This window comes from Lepidochelys kempii, chromosome 2, assembly GCF_965140285.1.
Source record: "Lepidochelys kempii isolate rLepKem1 chromosome 2, rLepKem1.hap1, whole genome shotgun sequence".
NCBI classification, from domain to species: Eukaryota; Metazoa; Chordata; order Testudines; family Cheloniidae; genus Lepidochelys; species Lepidochelys kempii.
Window position 1 is genome coordinate 154,813,204 of NC_136381.1, and position 17,845 is coordinate 154,831,048.

The 17,845-nt window shown below is 44.1% G+C and overlaps 1 protein-coding gene across 1 annotated transcript in view; it reads left to right on the forward strand.

The window, feature by feature from the left end:
• Nucleotides 1-17,845, forward strand: part of TMEFF1 (transmembrane protein with EGF like and two follistatin like domains 1) — a 224,804-nt gene that overhangs the window by 152,311 nt on the left and 54,648 nt on the right. Inside the window, exon 5 of the mRNA XM_073332493.2 lies at nucleotides 17,564-17,660. Within this exon, the coding sequence (XP_073188594.1) occupies nucleotides 17,564-17,660 (97 nt within the window). The remainder of the gene's footprint in view (nucleotides 1-17,563; nucleotides 17,661-17,845) is intronic.

Consider the following 17,845-nt stretch of genomic DNA (forward strand, 5'->3'; position numbering starts at 1 on the left):
ACAATATTATTCAACAATTTTTCTGCTCTGTCAAAACACATCATCTTAATTGTTTTATATTCTTCTTCCAATAAATGTGATTTGTTACTGTTGTTTTCGCTTCAGCAAAATAGAAGTTAGTTTTAAATTCATGTCCCTATCTATCATTTCAGAAAATGGGACGAAGTATACCTGATTTATAACAAAATGAAATCAGTGGGATTATATAGGTTGTAAATCTTGGCAGAATTTGATCCAGTAAATTGAGCAGGAAAATTCTTAGAATGGCCCATCCTTACGAAGAAGCTGGATGGCTAGCTTGCATGCATTTTCATTTTTGCATACCAAGGTATTTTTGTCTCCAAACCTTTTATTTCTAGTGGTACTTAGTGCACAAATTCTACCTAGAGTGACAGTTGTGTACATTCACTGAAGTAGCCTTGGGAAGAGTGATTTCAGTGGGATTGCATAGGAATGACTGAGAAGAGAATGTAGTCTGTTTTTTCACTGTGCTTTCTTAGTGAAAGCTCTCTAATGGATGGGAAAAACCCAGTGAGTAGTGGCTTTTGTAGTGACTCACTGTACCTTACCTGAAGCAGCCCCGTATTTGTAGCCCCATGGTTTTAACCTACTCCAATATACCCTGCTTTTTTGCTAAAGGCACTTTAGAGCCAAGCGCTGCATTGGTCCTGCTGCAGGTGAGTCAACTGCAGGAGAACTATAGGGGCCATTGGACCAAATTCTGCCTGGATTTGCAACCTATGCAACCCCACTGGTTCCATTTTGTTGCAAACCAGAGATACTTTTGTATGGCACTTGCAGTGACTAGCAACGTTCAAGTAACCAAGTCCAGATTAGTGAGCCAGTGTGTCGTGTCTGAAGTGGCTTAATGTAGGTCTGAGATGCCACTGGCAAATGATCAAAGTGGGCACTAATTTACAGTGTGGTCCATATTCTGTAAATTTTGGTGTCCACGGTCACATTGTGTATTCTGGCAGCTTCTAGCAGTGTAAGAGATGACAGCATGTGCCATTCGATGTTCTGAAATGGTTCAATACAGACCCTTGTTTCTGAGGAGGTTAAAGCCTGGAAGTTGTTTTGGGGGGGTCAGCAATCAGATGTTTATTCGGTATATTAGCATTATCCCATAATTCTTCCCAGTGAGCCTCAGGATTGAATGAGGATTCTTTAAGAAGGTTTGTGGGATTTCAGATGTGTCTTTGGAAGGTTCTGGAGGTCCTCAGAAGTTGGGAAGTTCAGGCTGGGGTGTTCATGGTTTGATTGTACTCACGAGGTGTGTGTGTGTGTGTGCGTCAGAGTGGGCAACCATTGAATGGGTGTTGATTTTAATGTTCCCGTTATAATTCTCATTGCAGCATCAGGCTGCACATTGAGAAATATGGTATGTGAACTGCCTGCCCATACTGGAGTGCAATATTCAGTGGTTGAATATACCAGTGCATCGGCACCCACTTCGACCCATGACTTAGGATAGTAGGTAGGGATATGAATTTAAGCCTTTAAAGGGAACTTTTTGGGGGGTGTGGTTGGGTTCCATTTTGTCAAAGTTGTTTATTGTGATGCACAAAGGAGGATTGTAGCCAAGTCAGACAAATTTAAAGGGTGTTATTCAATCTTGTCTTATTTGGAGGGCTTTCTCGGACTGCCATTGGTGGTTGGAGAGTGCAACAGTTCTGAAGTCACCATCTTAGAGGTTTGGTTGGGCTCCAGGGGCCCATCTAAATCTACTGAGATCCCTAGTTGGTCCAAAGTGACAGACAATAGCTCATTTGAGGGGAGATCCTCTGGGCAGTTCTTACGGTTTCTCCACACACCAGAGCTTCTTCTTTTCTGGTTCCAGACAATCCTTAACTTCTCTGCTGAGACTGCCAATGAGGATTTCAATTAGTTCCTGTTTTCGTAGTGTTGCTTTTGTGCTATTGTCAGCTGTTCCCTAGGAACAAGTCTGAAACCACTAATCTATGTCAGATAGGCCATCAAACAGTTATCAGACAGTAATGACTTTGTCAGTTCAGGCCTGCTCTTCAGATTCAGATCACTGACCTCAAGGTGAAAGGTTCCATATTCTAGTACCAGTCTCTTAAACCTTCTAGACCCTCAGAGGGCAAGATTTCTAAGCATCATGCTATGGGCATAGAATTAATTTTTTTCTCTTTCGGTGTAAAAATACATATAGCAAGTGTCTGTTTACCTAAGCAAATGCATTTTATGTATTAAAATAAAATTAATTTTAGACAGATGGCAGCTGGTCAATTCAGGTTTTCAAGCTGAGGAAATAACATGCTTGCAATACAGATAGCGAAGTTAATTGTTATTAAAATAATTTGTTTTGAATTCCCAATCTCTCTGAAATTTAGTATCTAAAGTATCTTGTGATGAAAGTTTGGCAGATTGCTTTTTATAATTAATAAATTGATAGACAGTATGTGCTTTTTAGTAGACTACCATCTGTTCCTTACCCTCCTTGGGCACAACAGTTACCCAGGGTTGTCACACACTCAGGCGTGTGTCAACATACAGATTTCAAAACCTTTATATTTTATAAATTTCAAAAGCTTGAATTTTTGGAGCTTTCTAAACATGTCAGTTACAGAAGGTGGAAAAGGATAATGTGACTTTGCATTTCTATAGCACCTCCAATCTGAGAGTCTCAGAGTGATTTACAAACATTACAGGCCTGATTCTGTCCTGAATAGTGCCTTAAACCCCTATTAGCTCCATTTATTTCTGTAAGTTAGTAAAAGTGGCAACAAAACAAAATCTCACAACACGGTTGTGAGGCAAGGAAAGGAGACAAATATAGAGGGCCTGACTGTGCAGCCTTTAGCATTTACACAGGTAGTGACTTCTGGGTGAGTGATCTCCTGGGTTAGTGCTTGCTATCCTGAGTAAGGGTATCACAATCAGGACCATGGAGAGGCTAAGAGACAGATGTCTGGCCCTTACCTGAAGGGGCAAGGAATGAGGAACCCACTCCGCACTGTGTGGTCCTTGTAAGAACTTGGCATAATGGTATTGCCTTTGTTCATGAAAGTGCAGGGACTGCTCCCTCATCACTCTTCTGGGCATATGGTGACTTTCCGACCTCCTCACTATCATATGTTGGTGCATAGTTTGTCAAATGCATATTTTTGAAGTTGTTTAGCTTCCCTTTGGAGCATCAGGAACTGGCTCCTGAGGAAACAGATCACAGGAGTAGTTGAATATTAGTCTATTCCTCCATGGTGATTCTTATGCAGTCAGAGAAAACTCATCAAATGCTACCAGAAATGTTAACTTTGTCTGAGATAACTCATTGTTAATGCATAAGAACACTGTTTGTGAGTTAAGTTTGCCAGATATGTAATATACCTAACACAGAACTACAAAAGGAAGGAAAAGAAAAATGAAAGCATCTAACATACCCTCTACTCCTCCACCCTGAGTCACATGCCTCATCACTAGAACAACCACCGGACAACACAATCCTACCTTTATTCTGCCTCAGGAGGCGTGTCAGTCTTCAAACTCCCCCCTTCCCCAAACTCAGAACCACACTAAACGGAGATGATGTCTCTCCTGCCATTATCTATAGTGATCTCATGGTCGAAGGCAAAGGTGCTGGGAGACTGGCCTCCTACTGGGGCAGAGCTAAGGTTGCTGTGTGGTATTTTATGGTGAATGATGGATGTTCCATCAGTGAGGTGTGGATCTCTGGATGGAAGAGGAGAACTCTGCTCCTAAACTGGCTAAACAGTTTGACAGTGAACAGGATCTTCCACATTGGTAACCATTCCTTACACAAAGACTAGAGCACACAAGCCAGCAGAAAATTCAACTTTATTGAAAGGTATGAAAATTCAGAATAAATATGCTGTTTTTCATATAAAACAAAGGGTATGTCTACACTGCATTCAGAGGTGTGACTGCAGTATGTGTAGACATACCCAAGCTAGCTTTGATCAAACTAGCTTGAATACCAATAGCCATGAAGCTGCAACAACACAGGCTAGCTGCTCAAGTACATGCCCAGGTCACGAGCAGGCTTATATAGCCCATGCTGGCACAGTTTTGTTGCTATTTTTATTGGACTTAGCTTGATCAAAGCTAGCTCAGGGATGTCTACACATGCTACAGTCAACTTCTGATTGCAAAACAGAACACAGCCTTAACTAAGGCATCATAATAGCGTTTCCATAATCTGTCAATCAGACAAGTCACTAGATCGTAGCCTTCAGCTACAGCCTGTAGTAAGGGTGTTGTGGTGCTACACTGCCTCAAGGAGGTGCATTCAGAGGCATTTTGGAGACATCCTAGTTGTGCTGAGAGGAGCACAATAGGAGACACCCGTCTTAAGAGGTGCAGCACACAACATGGTCAGCATGCAGGAGTGATAGAGCTCTGGTTCCCCGTATTTCCCAACCCATTTTAGATAAGTCGCTCTTAAGAGGGATACCTCTCTAGCAGCATTTGTATTCAGAACACAGAGGCTTCAGCTCTTAGTAGGGGGTGCAGGTCAGAGAGCAGTCCTTTCTGCATGGTCACATAAAGACTGGCTACAACTTAACCATAAACACTAGTCACTCCACTCTGGTACAGTGTATTTATATTTCAGTTTCATAGTATTGGATTGTGACTTTAGGCACAGCCCTGAACAAAGTGTGGGTATGTATGCTGCACTATCCTGGGGTAGCCCTGGAAGACATTCAGACTCAGAGAGTATATCTACAACAGCAAAGAAAACCCCGCGGCTGGTCACAGGGCTGTTTCAGTGGTGTGTAGACTTCCAGGATTAGGCTGGAGCCTGATCTCTGGGACCCTGCTACCTTGCAGGGTCCTAGAGCCCGGGCTTCAGTCTGAGCCCAGACATCTACACAGCAATGAAGCAGCCTAAGCCCCAGGAGCCTGAGTCAGCTGGCACAGGCCAGCCATAGAGGTCTAGTTGCTGTGTAGACATAACAAGAGATCAACCCCGGGCTGCTGTGTATGTGTGTGTGTATGTTAATTTGATGGTGGCCTGAGACTGTGAAAAGAGGGAACAAATGAGCATTCATTGAGAACAAAATCAGGATGCTGAGAACAAAATTAATCAAGACAACACAGGATGTGAACAGAAGAAGTTCTTTAATTGCCTATGCTCCAGGGCCAGGAGCCTGGGTAATAAACAAGAGGAATTGGAATTGCTCATTTATGAGCATAAATTCAATCTAGTTGGTATTACTGAAACCTAGTGGGATGATTAGCATGACTGGAATGTAGAAATCAATTATTATAACCCATTTAGGAAGGATCGAGTAGGTAAAAGGGGAGGGAGAGTAACATTCTGTCAAAAATGGCATTACGTGTTTCTGAGTCACTGACAGCTTGGAAGAAAATGATCTTGAATGTTTATGGATCAAAATCCCCACAGATAAAGCACAAGATTGGTACTAATTGTTGTCTGCTACAGACCACAAAATCACATTAGAGAACAGGATGACCAGCTCCCTAAGAACCTATCTTTAATGCGGGGGGGTGGGAGGGGTGAAAGAGGGGGGATCTCTGTGATCATGAAGGACTCTGAGTGACACATGTTTAGGCCTGGAAGGATTAGATTTTTATTAGTTAATGTTGGTAAGCATTGATTTCACTGTACACACACAAACCGATAGATATTTCTATTGATAATAACACAAATGTTAGCACAGTTTGTTTTAAGGATATTTACTGTGTATATTTTGATATGTGATGTTTTATGTTTTAACAAACATATACATGTATAAACATGTATAAAGCTTTAACTTCTTGAGTCTCCACATCTACTGTCATTAAGTTGTCTGTTCCCCCCATAATTTCTTGCAACTGTGAAAACTTAGTGATTAAAAATAGAAAATATGCATAAAAATAAGCATCAGTATTAGCCTCATGCTGAGCAGTCCTTTCGAATGAGAGGAGATATGCCTCTACGTCATCTCCTGATGTCATCTTTGGCAGACAACCAGTGGTCCTCAGGGTTCGCATCCCGTCGGACCCCTGGCCTGGGTGGTGGGGATCTTCAGCTAGTCCACCACCTCTCTCAAGAGGGCACGATCTTGGGTCGCCTGGCTCATCAATAATTGATTGGTTTCCTGCTGTAGCCGTATAGACTCCTGTTATGCCATTGCCTGAACCCGGGTGGCCTCCTGCTGGGCTACCATGGCTTGTACCAGAGCTCTTACCACCTCCTCCATTGTGGTACAAAGCAAACAAACCAAAACAAAAAAAAATCCAAAACCCCAGTGCACTTTTTAAAAAAAAACCTTTCTTCCGCCATGCTGTGAACGAAGTCCCACTCCTGACACTAGTTGTGACAAAGCTCTGTTCTAGTCTCCGTGGGTCCCGCATTTCCTGGTGGATTTCGCTAGCCTCAGAGGCTCACTGTGACCCTCCATGTAACCCTTCTCTCGCTAGAGACAAAGAATCATAGAATCATAGAATCTCAGGGTTGGAAGGGACCCCAGAAGGTCATCTAGTCCAACCCCCTGCTCAAAGCAGGACCAATTCCCAGTTAAATCATCCCAGCCAGGGCTTTGTCAAGCCTGACCTTAAAAACCTCTAAGGAAGGAGATTCTACCACCTCCCTAGGTAACGCATTCCAGTGTTTCACCACCCTCTTAGTGAAAAAGTTTTTCCTAATATCCAATCTAAACCTCCCCCACTGCAACTTGAGACCATTACTCCTCGTTCTGTCATCTGCTACCATTGAGAACAGTCTAGAGCCATCCTCTTTGGAACCCCCTTTCAGGTAGTTGAAAGCAGCTATCAAATCCCCCCTCATTCTTCTCTTCTGCAGGCTAAACAATCCCAGCTCCCTCAGCCTCTCCTCATAAGTCATGTGTTCCAGTCCCCTAATCATTTTTGTTGCCCTTCGCTGGACTCTCTCCAATTTATCCACATCCTTCTTGAAGTGTGGGGCCCAAAACTGGACACAGTACTCCAGATGAGGCCTCACCAATGTCGAATAGAGGGGAACGATCACGTCCCTCGATCTGCTCGCTATGCCCCTACTTATACATCCCAAAATGCCATTGGCCTTCTTGGCAACAAGGGCACACTGCTGACTCATATCCAGCTTCTCGTCCACTGTCACCCCTAGGTCCTTTTCTGCAGAACTGCTGCCTAGCCATTCGGTCCCTAGTCTGTAGCTGTGCATTGGGTTCTTCCGTCCTAAGTGCAGGACCCTGCACTTATCCTTATTGAACCTCATCAGATTCCTTTTGGCCCAATCTTCCAATTGGTCTAGGTCCTTCTGTATCCTATCCCTCCCCTCCAGCGTATCTACCACTCCTCCCAGTTTAGTATCATCCGCAAATTTGCTGAGAGTGCAATCCACACCATCCTCCAGATCATTTATGAAGATATTGAATAAAACCGGCCCCAGGACCGACCCTTGGGGCACTCCACTTGATACCGGCTGCCAACTAGACATGGAGCCATTGATCACTACCCGTTGAGCCCGACAATTTAGCCAGCTTTCTACCCACCTTATGGTGCATTCATCCAGCCCATACTTCCTTAACTTGCTGACAAGAATACTATGGGAGACCGTGTCAAAAGCTTTGCTAAAGTCAAGAAACAATACATCCACTGCTTTCCCTTCATCCACAGAACCAGTAATCTCATCATAAAAGGCGATTAGATTAGTCAGGCATGACCTTCCCTTGGTGAATCCATGCTGGCTGTTCCTGATCACTTTCCTCTCATGCAAGTGCTTCAGGATTGATTCTTTGAGGACCTGCTCCATGATTTTTCCAGGGACTGAGGTGAGGCTGACTGGCCTGTAGTTCCCAGGATCTTCCTTCTTCCCTTTTTTAAAGATTGGCACTACATTAGCCTTTTTCCAGTCATCCGGGACTTCCCCGGTTCGCCACGAGTTTTCAAAGATAATGGCCAGTGGCTCTGCAATCACAGCCGCCAATTCCTTCAGCACTCTCGGATGCAACTCGTCCGGCCCCATGGACTTGTGCACGTCCAGCTTTTCTAAATAGTCCCTAACCGCCTCTATCTCCACAGAGGGCTGGCCATCTCTTCCGCATTTTGTGATGCCCAGCGCAGCAGTCTGGGAGCTGACCTTGTTAGTGAAAACAGAGGCAAAAAAAGCATTGAGTACATTAGCTTTTTCCACATCCTCTGTCACTAGGTTGCCTCCCTCATTCAGTAAGGGGCCCACACATTCCTTGGCTTTCTTCTTGTTGCCAACATACCTGAAGAAACCCTTCTTGTTACTCTTGACATCTCTGGCTAGCTGCAGCTCCAGGTGCGATTTGGCCCTCCTGATAACATTCCTACATGCCCGAGCAATATTTTTATACTCTTCCCTGGTCATATGTCTACTGAGCCATTTTCATCATAAGCCAGCGAGGGAGGTGAGAAGAAGTTATCTTTCCTTGCACAGTCTCTATTGTCTCCCAGTCTCAGTGATTAATCAGGGGACAAAGGGGGAGGGGGGAGAGCCTGGGCCCACCCTCTACTCCAGGCTCCAGCCCAGGGACCCAATAGTATCAGCTATGGTAGCTGACCTTTTAGAAACATGGCATGTACAATTCCCTGGGCTACTTCCCCCACAGCAGGAGCAGTGGGCCAGCATTCTCGCCTCTTTTTGTGTGGAGAGGCCCAGAAGGCCTACTTTGACTTGCCTGCCACGGATGCCACTGACTCTTCCCGTCTGAAAGCAGAGATCCTAGCACGATCAGGGGTAACGGCAGCAGTAAGGACCCAGAGATTCCATGAGTGGAAATACCAGGAGAACAAACCCTCGAGGTCCCAGCTATTCGACCTCATACACCTCTCACGGAAGTGGTTAGAGCCCAAGGTGTGCAGGTCAGAGGAGATTTTGGAGACCCTGGTCATAGACCATTACATGCGGGGACTGCTGCCAGATCTCTGCAAATGGGTAGGCCAGAACGATCCATCCACGTATGGCGAGATGATCACGCTGGTAGAAAGACGAATGACAGCCAGGGAACTGACCCGACTGCCCAAGGAAGGCCCCTTTCAAAGCAAGCACCCGACCCCAAACCTGGAAGTTTGGGCAGCCAAACCCCGGGGAGTCCTAGGTGGAAGAAGGGGGGGCCGAAAACCAGCAGGGACCCCAGAAGGAAGGGATTGGCCTGAGTGGGGGGAACCCTGGGACTAAACCCCCTAATGCCCGGGATAGGGAGTGATTAAAAGCAATTATAGATGTTATGCATGTGCGGAGTGGGGAGACACAGCAGCACAGTGTCCCAGCACTGAGGAGCCTATGCAATGTAACTTGGGGAATTGGGAGGTCCCATGCTCCTTATCCACCTCACGGGAGTCGGATTAGCCCCGCATAAGTACACCAGGCCAGTGAGGATAAATGGAGCAGAGACTACAGCGCTTGTGGACTCTGGGAGTGCTATCACCCTCATATCGGGTAACCTGGTAAAAAGTAGTCAGCTGCTACAAGCCAAATGCATAGCAGTGATGTGCGTGCATGGGGCCGTGAGCCATTACCCCACCATCCCAGTGGAGATAGAGGTTCAGGGAAACCCCATTGAGGTGACCAGGGGCGTAGTTCCTAAACTCACATATCCTGTAGTCATTGGGAGGGACTATCCAGGGTTTGATAATTTACTCCCCCTGGAGAGGCTGGAGGGAGGTGGGGACCCTGAGGACAGCAACTCGTCACCAGAAGAATGTCAACCCCCGAGGTTCGCTGAGATTTCTCAGGATCTGTTCTCAGCCACCGAAAAGACCCGGAAGACAAAACAAGAGAGGAAGGCCGCGAAGGCATTGGGAACCCAGATCCTGACCCAGGGCCAGAAGATTTCCCTAGTAGGCAGATGGACGCACACAGCCAACAGAGAAACTTCCACCACAGAAGGTGAGCCAGAGGCTGCCTCCAGCCATGACGGCAGCGAGCCGTTGGAAGAAGCAGAAGCCAGACCCTGGGAGCTTGGGCAGGTTAGTCCTGGGAGAGAGACTTTTGGGAGGGACCAGGCAGAGGACCCCAGATATGATAACACCAGGAAAGAGGTGGCCAAGATTGATGGGATACCCGTGGATGGGAAGGTCCGGGGTCCCCGGACCTTCCCCTATAGTGAAAAAAGATCTCCTGTACTGCGTGGTGCAAATGTAGGAGCAAGAGATACAACAACTTCTGGTGCCACGAAAACATCAAAAAGCCATATTGAGTCTCGCCCACAGTCACCTGTTTGGAGGACACCTAGGGGTAGAGAAAACCCAGACACGGATCCTGCGGAGGTTCTTCTGGCCAGGAGTACATGAAGATGTCCGGCGATACTGCACCTCTTGTCCAGAGTGTCAGTTACATAGCCCTCGCCCATACTTGCAGGCTCCTTTGATACCTCTTCCAATAATAGAGGTTCCTTTCGAACGGATAGCCATGGATCTGGTAGGGCCCCTAGAGAAGACAGCTTGGGACCACCAACATGTGCTTGTTGTACTGGACTATGCAACCTGGTACCTGGAAGCTGTTCCCCTGCGCAATGCAGCTTCCAAGACAATAGCTAAGGAGCTAGTATAGATCTTTGCCCGGGTTGGGCTACCCAAGGAGATATTGACTGATCAAGGGACACCTTTCATGTCCAAGTTGATGAAAGATCTCTGTTCATTGCTCCATGTACAAGCCCTACGGACCTCTGTATACCACCCGCAAACAGATGGCCTTGTGGAAAGATTCAATAGGACCCCCAAGGCCATGATCAGGAAAGTGGTGAGCCGGGATGGGAAAGACTGGGATACCCTATTGCCTTACCTCATGTTTGCCATCCGGGAGGTTCTGCAAGCCTCCACGGGTTTCTCTTCATTCGAACTACTATATGGGCACCACCCTCGGGGCATATTGGATATAGCCAGAGAAGCCTGGGAAGAGGAGCCAAATCCTGGAAGGAACATAGTTGAGCATGTACTGCAGATGAGAGATCGGATAGTCTGAGTTACGCCCATTGTACGGGAAGACTTGGAGAGAGCACAGGAGACCCAATGAACCCACTTGGAGAAAGTTGAGGCAGTTCTGTGCACCTTAACGCGGGCTGGCCTCACTGCTAATGTGCCATAGGGCTAGCCATAGCTAATGCTAAATGCACCATAGGGCTAGCAGAGGCTAGGTACCTGGGATATATTGTGGGAAGGGGTATAGTGAAGCCCCAAATGAATAAGCTAGAGGCAATTCAAAACTGGCCCTGGCCGACCCATAAGAAGCAGGTCCATGCATTCCTAGGCATGGTAGGCTACTACCGACGTTTTATTCCCCACTTCGCCACTAGGGCAAGTCCCCTAACGGACCTGGTGAAGGCCTGAGGTCCAGACATGGTAAAGTGGACCGACGCAGCAAAGGAGGCATTTACAGACCTTTGGACGGCCCTCTATAATGACCCCGTACTCATAGCCCCGGACTTTAACAGGGAATTTATTTTACAAACAGACGCTTCCGAGGTGGGGGTGGGGGCAGTTCTGTCACAAGTGGTGGGAGAAGAGGAACACCTGATCCTCTACCTAAGCAGAAAGCTTCTCCCAAGAGAAGACTCTCACAGTAGTCGAGAGAGAATGCCTTGCTGTCAAATGGGCTATGGAGACACTGTGTTATTACCTCTTAGGCCGGCGATTTACTCTTGTGACGGACCATGCACCCCTCCAGTGGATGCAGCAAAATAAGGAAAAGAATGCAAGGGTCACCAGGTGGTTCTTATCCCTCCAACCATTCCAGTTCCGCATACGGCACAGGGCTGGATGCCACCATGGCAACGCTGATGGTCTGTCATGAGCATACTGCCTGGCATCCCAAGTTGCCCAACTCTATGGTGTTGAGCAGAGGGGGGGATATGTGACGGGGCAAGGCCAAATGGCTATAGAAAAGTAGTGGGAAATAGATATATTAGCTCCAGGCTAAACAAATCCCTGGTACCAGGATAAGTGAAATGGCAGCTGCTCCAGGTCAATTAAGACACTTGGGGCCAATTAAGAACTTTCCAGAAGGTAGGGAGAATGCTAGGTTGATTGGGACACCTGAGGCCAATCAGGAACTGGCTGAAACTAGTTAAAAGCCTCCCAGTTAGTCAGGTGGGTGTGCATGTCAGGAGCTGTGGGAGGAAGTTGTGCTGTTGGAGAGACTGAGTAGTACTCACCATATCAGGCACAAGGAAGGAGGCCCTGGGGTAAGGGTGAAGTGGAGCTTGAGGAAGTGAGGGTTGCTGTCGGGGAAGTAGCCCAGGGAATTGTACGTCATGTTTCTAAAAGGTCAGCTACCATTGCTGATACTATTAGGGTCCCTGGGCTGGAGCCCGGAGTAGAGGAATGGCCCGGGCTCCCCCACACCTTTGCCCTTTGATTAATCACTGAGACCGGGAGACAACAGAGACTGTGCAAGGAAGGATAACTTCCTCACCTCCCTCACTGGCTTATGATGAAAATGGCTCAGTAGACTGTGACCCTTGTCTTTAGAGAGAGAAGGGTATGTGGAGGGTCACAGTGAGCCTCTGAAGCTAGCGAAATCCACCAGGAAATGAGGGACCCACAGAGGCAAGGACAGAGCTTTGTCACAATATATATATCGATTAAGGTGGGCTATTATCAGCAGGAGAAAAAAAACTTTTGTAGTGATAATCAGGATGGCCCATTTCAAACAGTTGACAAGAATTTTCCCCCTACTGTTACTCACACCTTCTTGTCAACTGTTTGAAATGGGCCATCCTGATTATCACTACAAAAGTTTTTTTTCTCCTGCTGATAATAGCCCACCTTAATCGATTAGTCTCATCAGAGTTGGTATGGCAACCCCCATTTTTTCATGTTCTCTGTATGTGTGTGTGTGTGTGTGTATATATATATATATATATATATATATATATATATCTTCCTACTGTATTTTCCACTGCAAACATCTGATAAAGTGGGCATTGGTCCATGAAAGCTTATGCTCAAATAAATTTGTTAGTCTCTAACGTGCCACAAGTACACTCCTCATTCTTTTAGCTGTTTTGCTTAGCAAAGAGAAGGTTATAAGGTGATTTGATTACAGTCTATATGTTCCTACATTAGGAATAAATATTTAATAATGGGCTCTTCAGTCTAGCAAAGATATAACATGATCCAAAGGCTGGAAATTGAAAGTAGACCAATTCAGACTAGACATAAAGTGTAAGTTTTTAACACTGAGGTAATTAACCGTTAGAACAAATTATCAAGGGTCATGGTGGATTCTCCATCACTGACCATTTTTAAATCAAGACAGGATGTTTTTCTAAAAGATCTGCTCTAGGAATTATTTTGGGGAAAATTCTATGGCCTGGAAGTCCTAGTCTACAGGAGGTCAGACCAGATTGTTGCAGTTGGTCCCTCTGGCCTTGAAATCTATGATAGAAGAATGTTGATAAATTGGAGAGGGTTCAGAGAAGAGCCATGGGAATAATTAAAAGATTGGAAAACATGCCTTATGGTGCAAGACTCAAGGAGCTCAATCTATTTAGCTTAACAAAGAAAAGCTTAAGGGGTGACTTGATCACAGTTTATAAATACATATGTGGGGAATAGAAATTTGATAATAGAGGACTCTTAATCTAGCAGACAAAGGCATAATAAGATTATGGCTAGAATTTGAAGATAGACAAATTCAGACTAGAAATGAGATTTGAATTTACAATAATTAGGATAATTAACCATGGAACAATTTACCCAGGGTTTGATAGATTCTCCATCTGTGGAAACTTTAAAATCAAGATTGGATGTTTTTCCAAAAGGTGTGCTCTAGTTCAAACAGGAATTGATTCAGGGAAGTCCTATGGCCTGTGCTACACAGCAGTGGTTCTCAAAGCCAGTCTGCCGCTTGTTCAGGAAAAGCCCCTGGCGGGCCAGACTGGTTTGTTTACCTGTCGCGTCTGCAGATTTGGCCAATCGCGGCTCCCACTGACCGTGGTTCGCTGCGCCGGGCCAATGGGGGCTGCAGGAAGCGGCGCAGGCCAAGGGACATGCTGGCTGCCCTTCCCGCAGCCCCCACTGGCCTGGAGCAGCGAACCGCAGCCAGTGGGAGCCGCGATCGGCCGAACCTGCAGACGCGGCAGGTAAACAAACCGGTCCAGCCTGCCAGGGGCTTTCCCTGAACAAGCGGCAGACCGGCTTAGAGAACCACTGCTATACAGGAGGTCAGACTAGATTATGACAGTGGTCCCTTCTGTCTTTATAATCTATGAATCTATCACTCTGAATTTATATCAACTATAAATTATTGCATCCAGCTCTCCTCATGCTTTTTCAGCTGTGCTGGCAACTGAGTAAGAAATGGAGCCAAGACTTTACTCATCTCTTTGTCTATCTAATCCCAGTTTATCTGCTCCAGGTGCATCTAGACCTAAGGTCCAAGAAGCCATGTAGGTACAAGGGGGCTTCTTCCTCTTCCATACTCCCAGGCATGCTGCATTTAAGGGATACCAACAACTTAGAATTTACATTTCTGGCATAATTTGTTTAACTGGCTATTGTTACAAATAGCACATGACCACTATAAGAGAAGGAGATGAGAGAAAATACTTTTCTCTGTTACTAACTTTATCTTTGACAACATTTTGTATTTTGTATAGTCAATTTCACTGTTTCAGTATAGTCAGTTTCCCCTGTTTGAGTCTTTTTAAAGTCAACAAAACAGAGAAAAACACTTTAAAAGTAGGAAAATGTGGTTGTAAAAACCACCAAAATTGGCAGTGTGACTCAGGGACAGGTTAGTATCTGAAATTATTTTAAACAATTTTTTTTAATCACTGTATTGTGATGTTAGAGTGTTCCTTTAATGGTATTATTGAGATTGAAAATTTAGCTGCAGAACTCCAAATGTAAAAAAAAAAAAAATACTGTAGGAAATTAAATTAACCAAATTATTTTAAACTATTTCTCTGCAATATTATTTTTATTCCAGTATGGAAAAAATTGTGTTCTTAAAAGGATAAAGACAGATTTAATTCTTTAAGGTGCACTCATCATACACATAAATGTATTATAAAATATAACTAGACACAGCTTTGGTTGTGTTTGATAATTTTATATTTATATTGCCCATCCAACATTAAAATGTGTTTCATTTTTAATGTGTGTGTTTGGCTCAAGTAGATTTTATATTTAGCTTTAACTTGGCCACTAATAAAGGCAAGAAAGCTGAGACAGTAGTTTAGAAAAAATGTGAGCTTTGAAATATGAAACATGTTTTCATATTCTGCTTTCCTGGGGAGTTTTTAATTTAGAATCAATTAACAGAAATATAAGTCATTATGGTGTATAAGGATCCTGTAGTGTGTAGAGATTCACGGTGATCTGACATGCAATGTTTGACATGTAATAATGCCTTTAAAATACACCATGTCCTTCTAACAATGCAGTACTTTTGGCCCAGTGAAATTTTTGTACCTCTGAAGATCTTAATATTCTTATGGTTACATTGTTCTGCACTTTGAATTTGAAAACTATATTTTTCTTGATCAGCTTGATATTTTTTATGAACTCGTGGAGAGAAAAAAAGAGAACACCATTTACTATGATATTCCACCAAATGTGTCATAACAGTTATAAATTGTTATAAACAGCTCAGGATTAAACAAAGACTGTGAATGGCTAGCCAACTACAAAAGCAGTTTCTCCTCCCTTGGTGTTCACACCTCAACTGCTAGAAGAGGGCCTCATCCTCCCTGATTGAACTAACCTCGTTATCCCTAACCTGATGCTTGCTTGCTTGTATTTATACCTGCCTCTGGAAATTTCCACTACATGCATCCAACAAAGTGGATATTCACCCACAAAAGCTTATGCTCCAATACGTCTGTTAGTCTATAAGGTGCCACAGGACTCTTTACTGCTTTTACTGATCCAGACTAACACGGCTACCCCTCTGATACTTGACAGTTATAAATTAGGCATCTATCAAATTCTAGATATCCTACATCAGAACATTGTGGATCTACATTTTCCTCCCATGTGACTGATGAGCTGTGATGTCAGTGTGAACCACAAGAATAATTCTGTTGCCTGTAGGACCAATATTTTTGAACCTTGGAGATGTGTTCTATCTTCTACAGGAAGTTCCATTTCTATCAGTATCTTATCAGGATAATGCTCTGGGTCTTCTGTATGTCCTAAACCACTGATGATGATAAGCATGAAAAGGAATAGGCTGGAACTATGAGAAATTAGTATAATCTAGTACAAAGTAGAAGAAAATCTATCCTCAGGGACGTAGAGGAAAAAATCATTACATGTAACAAGTAGTTATATGGAACTATGTCTATAATTACAGAACTTCAATTAAAATTTTTTCCTTTCTTTCTGCTTGGCTATGTATACATTCTTTACATGAACATCATTAAATTACCAGTCAAATGGTATTAAAAGGTGCATGTTTTATATGGTGTTAGTGTCAAATAAAGTGTCCTTAAAATGAGCTAGTATGTATATTAGTGTTGGATTTAGAGAACTGAGGAAAATCAATAGCAAATCACTCTGTACAACAATAAAGGAGTAGTAAATAGCAAATGAAGCAATGGTTTTTGTTTGGTTGGTTTTTTTGTTTTTGTGTGCTATCTTGTAATTGTTATCACTCTATCAAACTTTAGTTGTTGCCCAATTTTGGAAGAAGTAATACTAGTGAAGCTAATGACTGTGGTATAAATACATGACAACGCTATGCCTACAAGCTGCTTTCCTGTTGAAAGGCAAGCTGCCATAAATATAAAGGGAAGGGTTACCACCTTTCTGTATACAGTGCTATAAAATCCCTCTGGCCAGAGGCAAAGTCCTTTTACCTGCAAAGGGTTAAGAAGCTCAGGTAACCTGGCTGGCACCTGACCCAAAATGACCAATGAGGGGACAAGATACTTTCAGATCTGGAGGGGGGGAAAAGGCTTTTGTCTGTCTGTGTAATACCTTTGCTGGGAACAGATCAAGGATGCAAGCCCTCCAACTCCTGTAAAGTTCGTAAGTAATCTAGCTAGAAAATGCATTCGGTTTTCTTTGTTTTGGCTTGTGAAATTTGCTGTGCTGGAGGAAATGTGTATTCCTGTTTGTGTGTCTTTTTGTAACTTAAGGTTTTGCCTAGAGGGATTCTCTATGTTTTGAATCTGACTGCCTGTAAGATTATCTTCCATTCTGATCTTAGAGTTGTTCTCTTATCTTTTTTGTTCTTCTAATAAAGTTCTGTTTTTTTAAGAATGTGACTAGGTTTTTTTGGGCCTTAAAAATCCAAGGCTGGTCTGTGCTCATCTTGTTTATTCTCAACCCTCCCCAGGAAAGGGGGTGTAAGGGCTTGGGGGGATATTTTGGGGAAATAGGAACTCCAAGTGGTCCTTAGCTGAGTGTTGGTTTGTTAAAGCACTTGGTGGTGGCAGCGTTTTACCTAATCTAAGGGCAAAGACTTTGTGCCTTGGGGAAGTTTTAACCTAAGCTGGTAAAATAAGCTTAGGGGGTCTTGCATGTGGGTCCCCACATTTGTACCCTAAAGTTCAGAGTGGGGGAAGGAACCCTGACACAAGCTAATTTGCGTAGACAGAGTCATAGCATAATGTAAAAGAAGTCATATTTTCTGATGACACTGCCTTGTTTTATTTAGAGTATGAAGGATCTGGAACAGAAGTTCACAGAAAACACTCCAAATGTGGGGCTTGCAAGTACAGGGCTGAGTGTGATGAAGATGCAGAAAATGTTGGGTAAGTAATAAGTTTCCTTCCAAAAAAGAAAAGAAAAAGATAAAATCATGATAATATTCCTGACAGTAATCTTCACTTTTAATATGTGAAATCTTGCAGCTATTTGGTAGAATTGCATGTGAATATATGTAAACAAGGAGCTACATGTAAGGATTTATTTTCTGCTTTACTTTAAAGCCTTCACA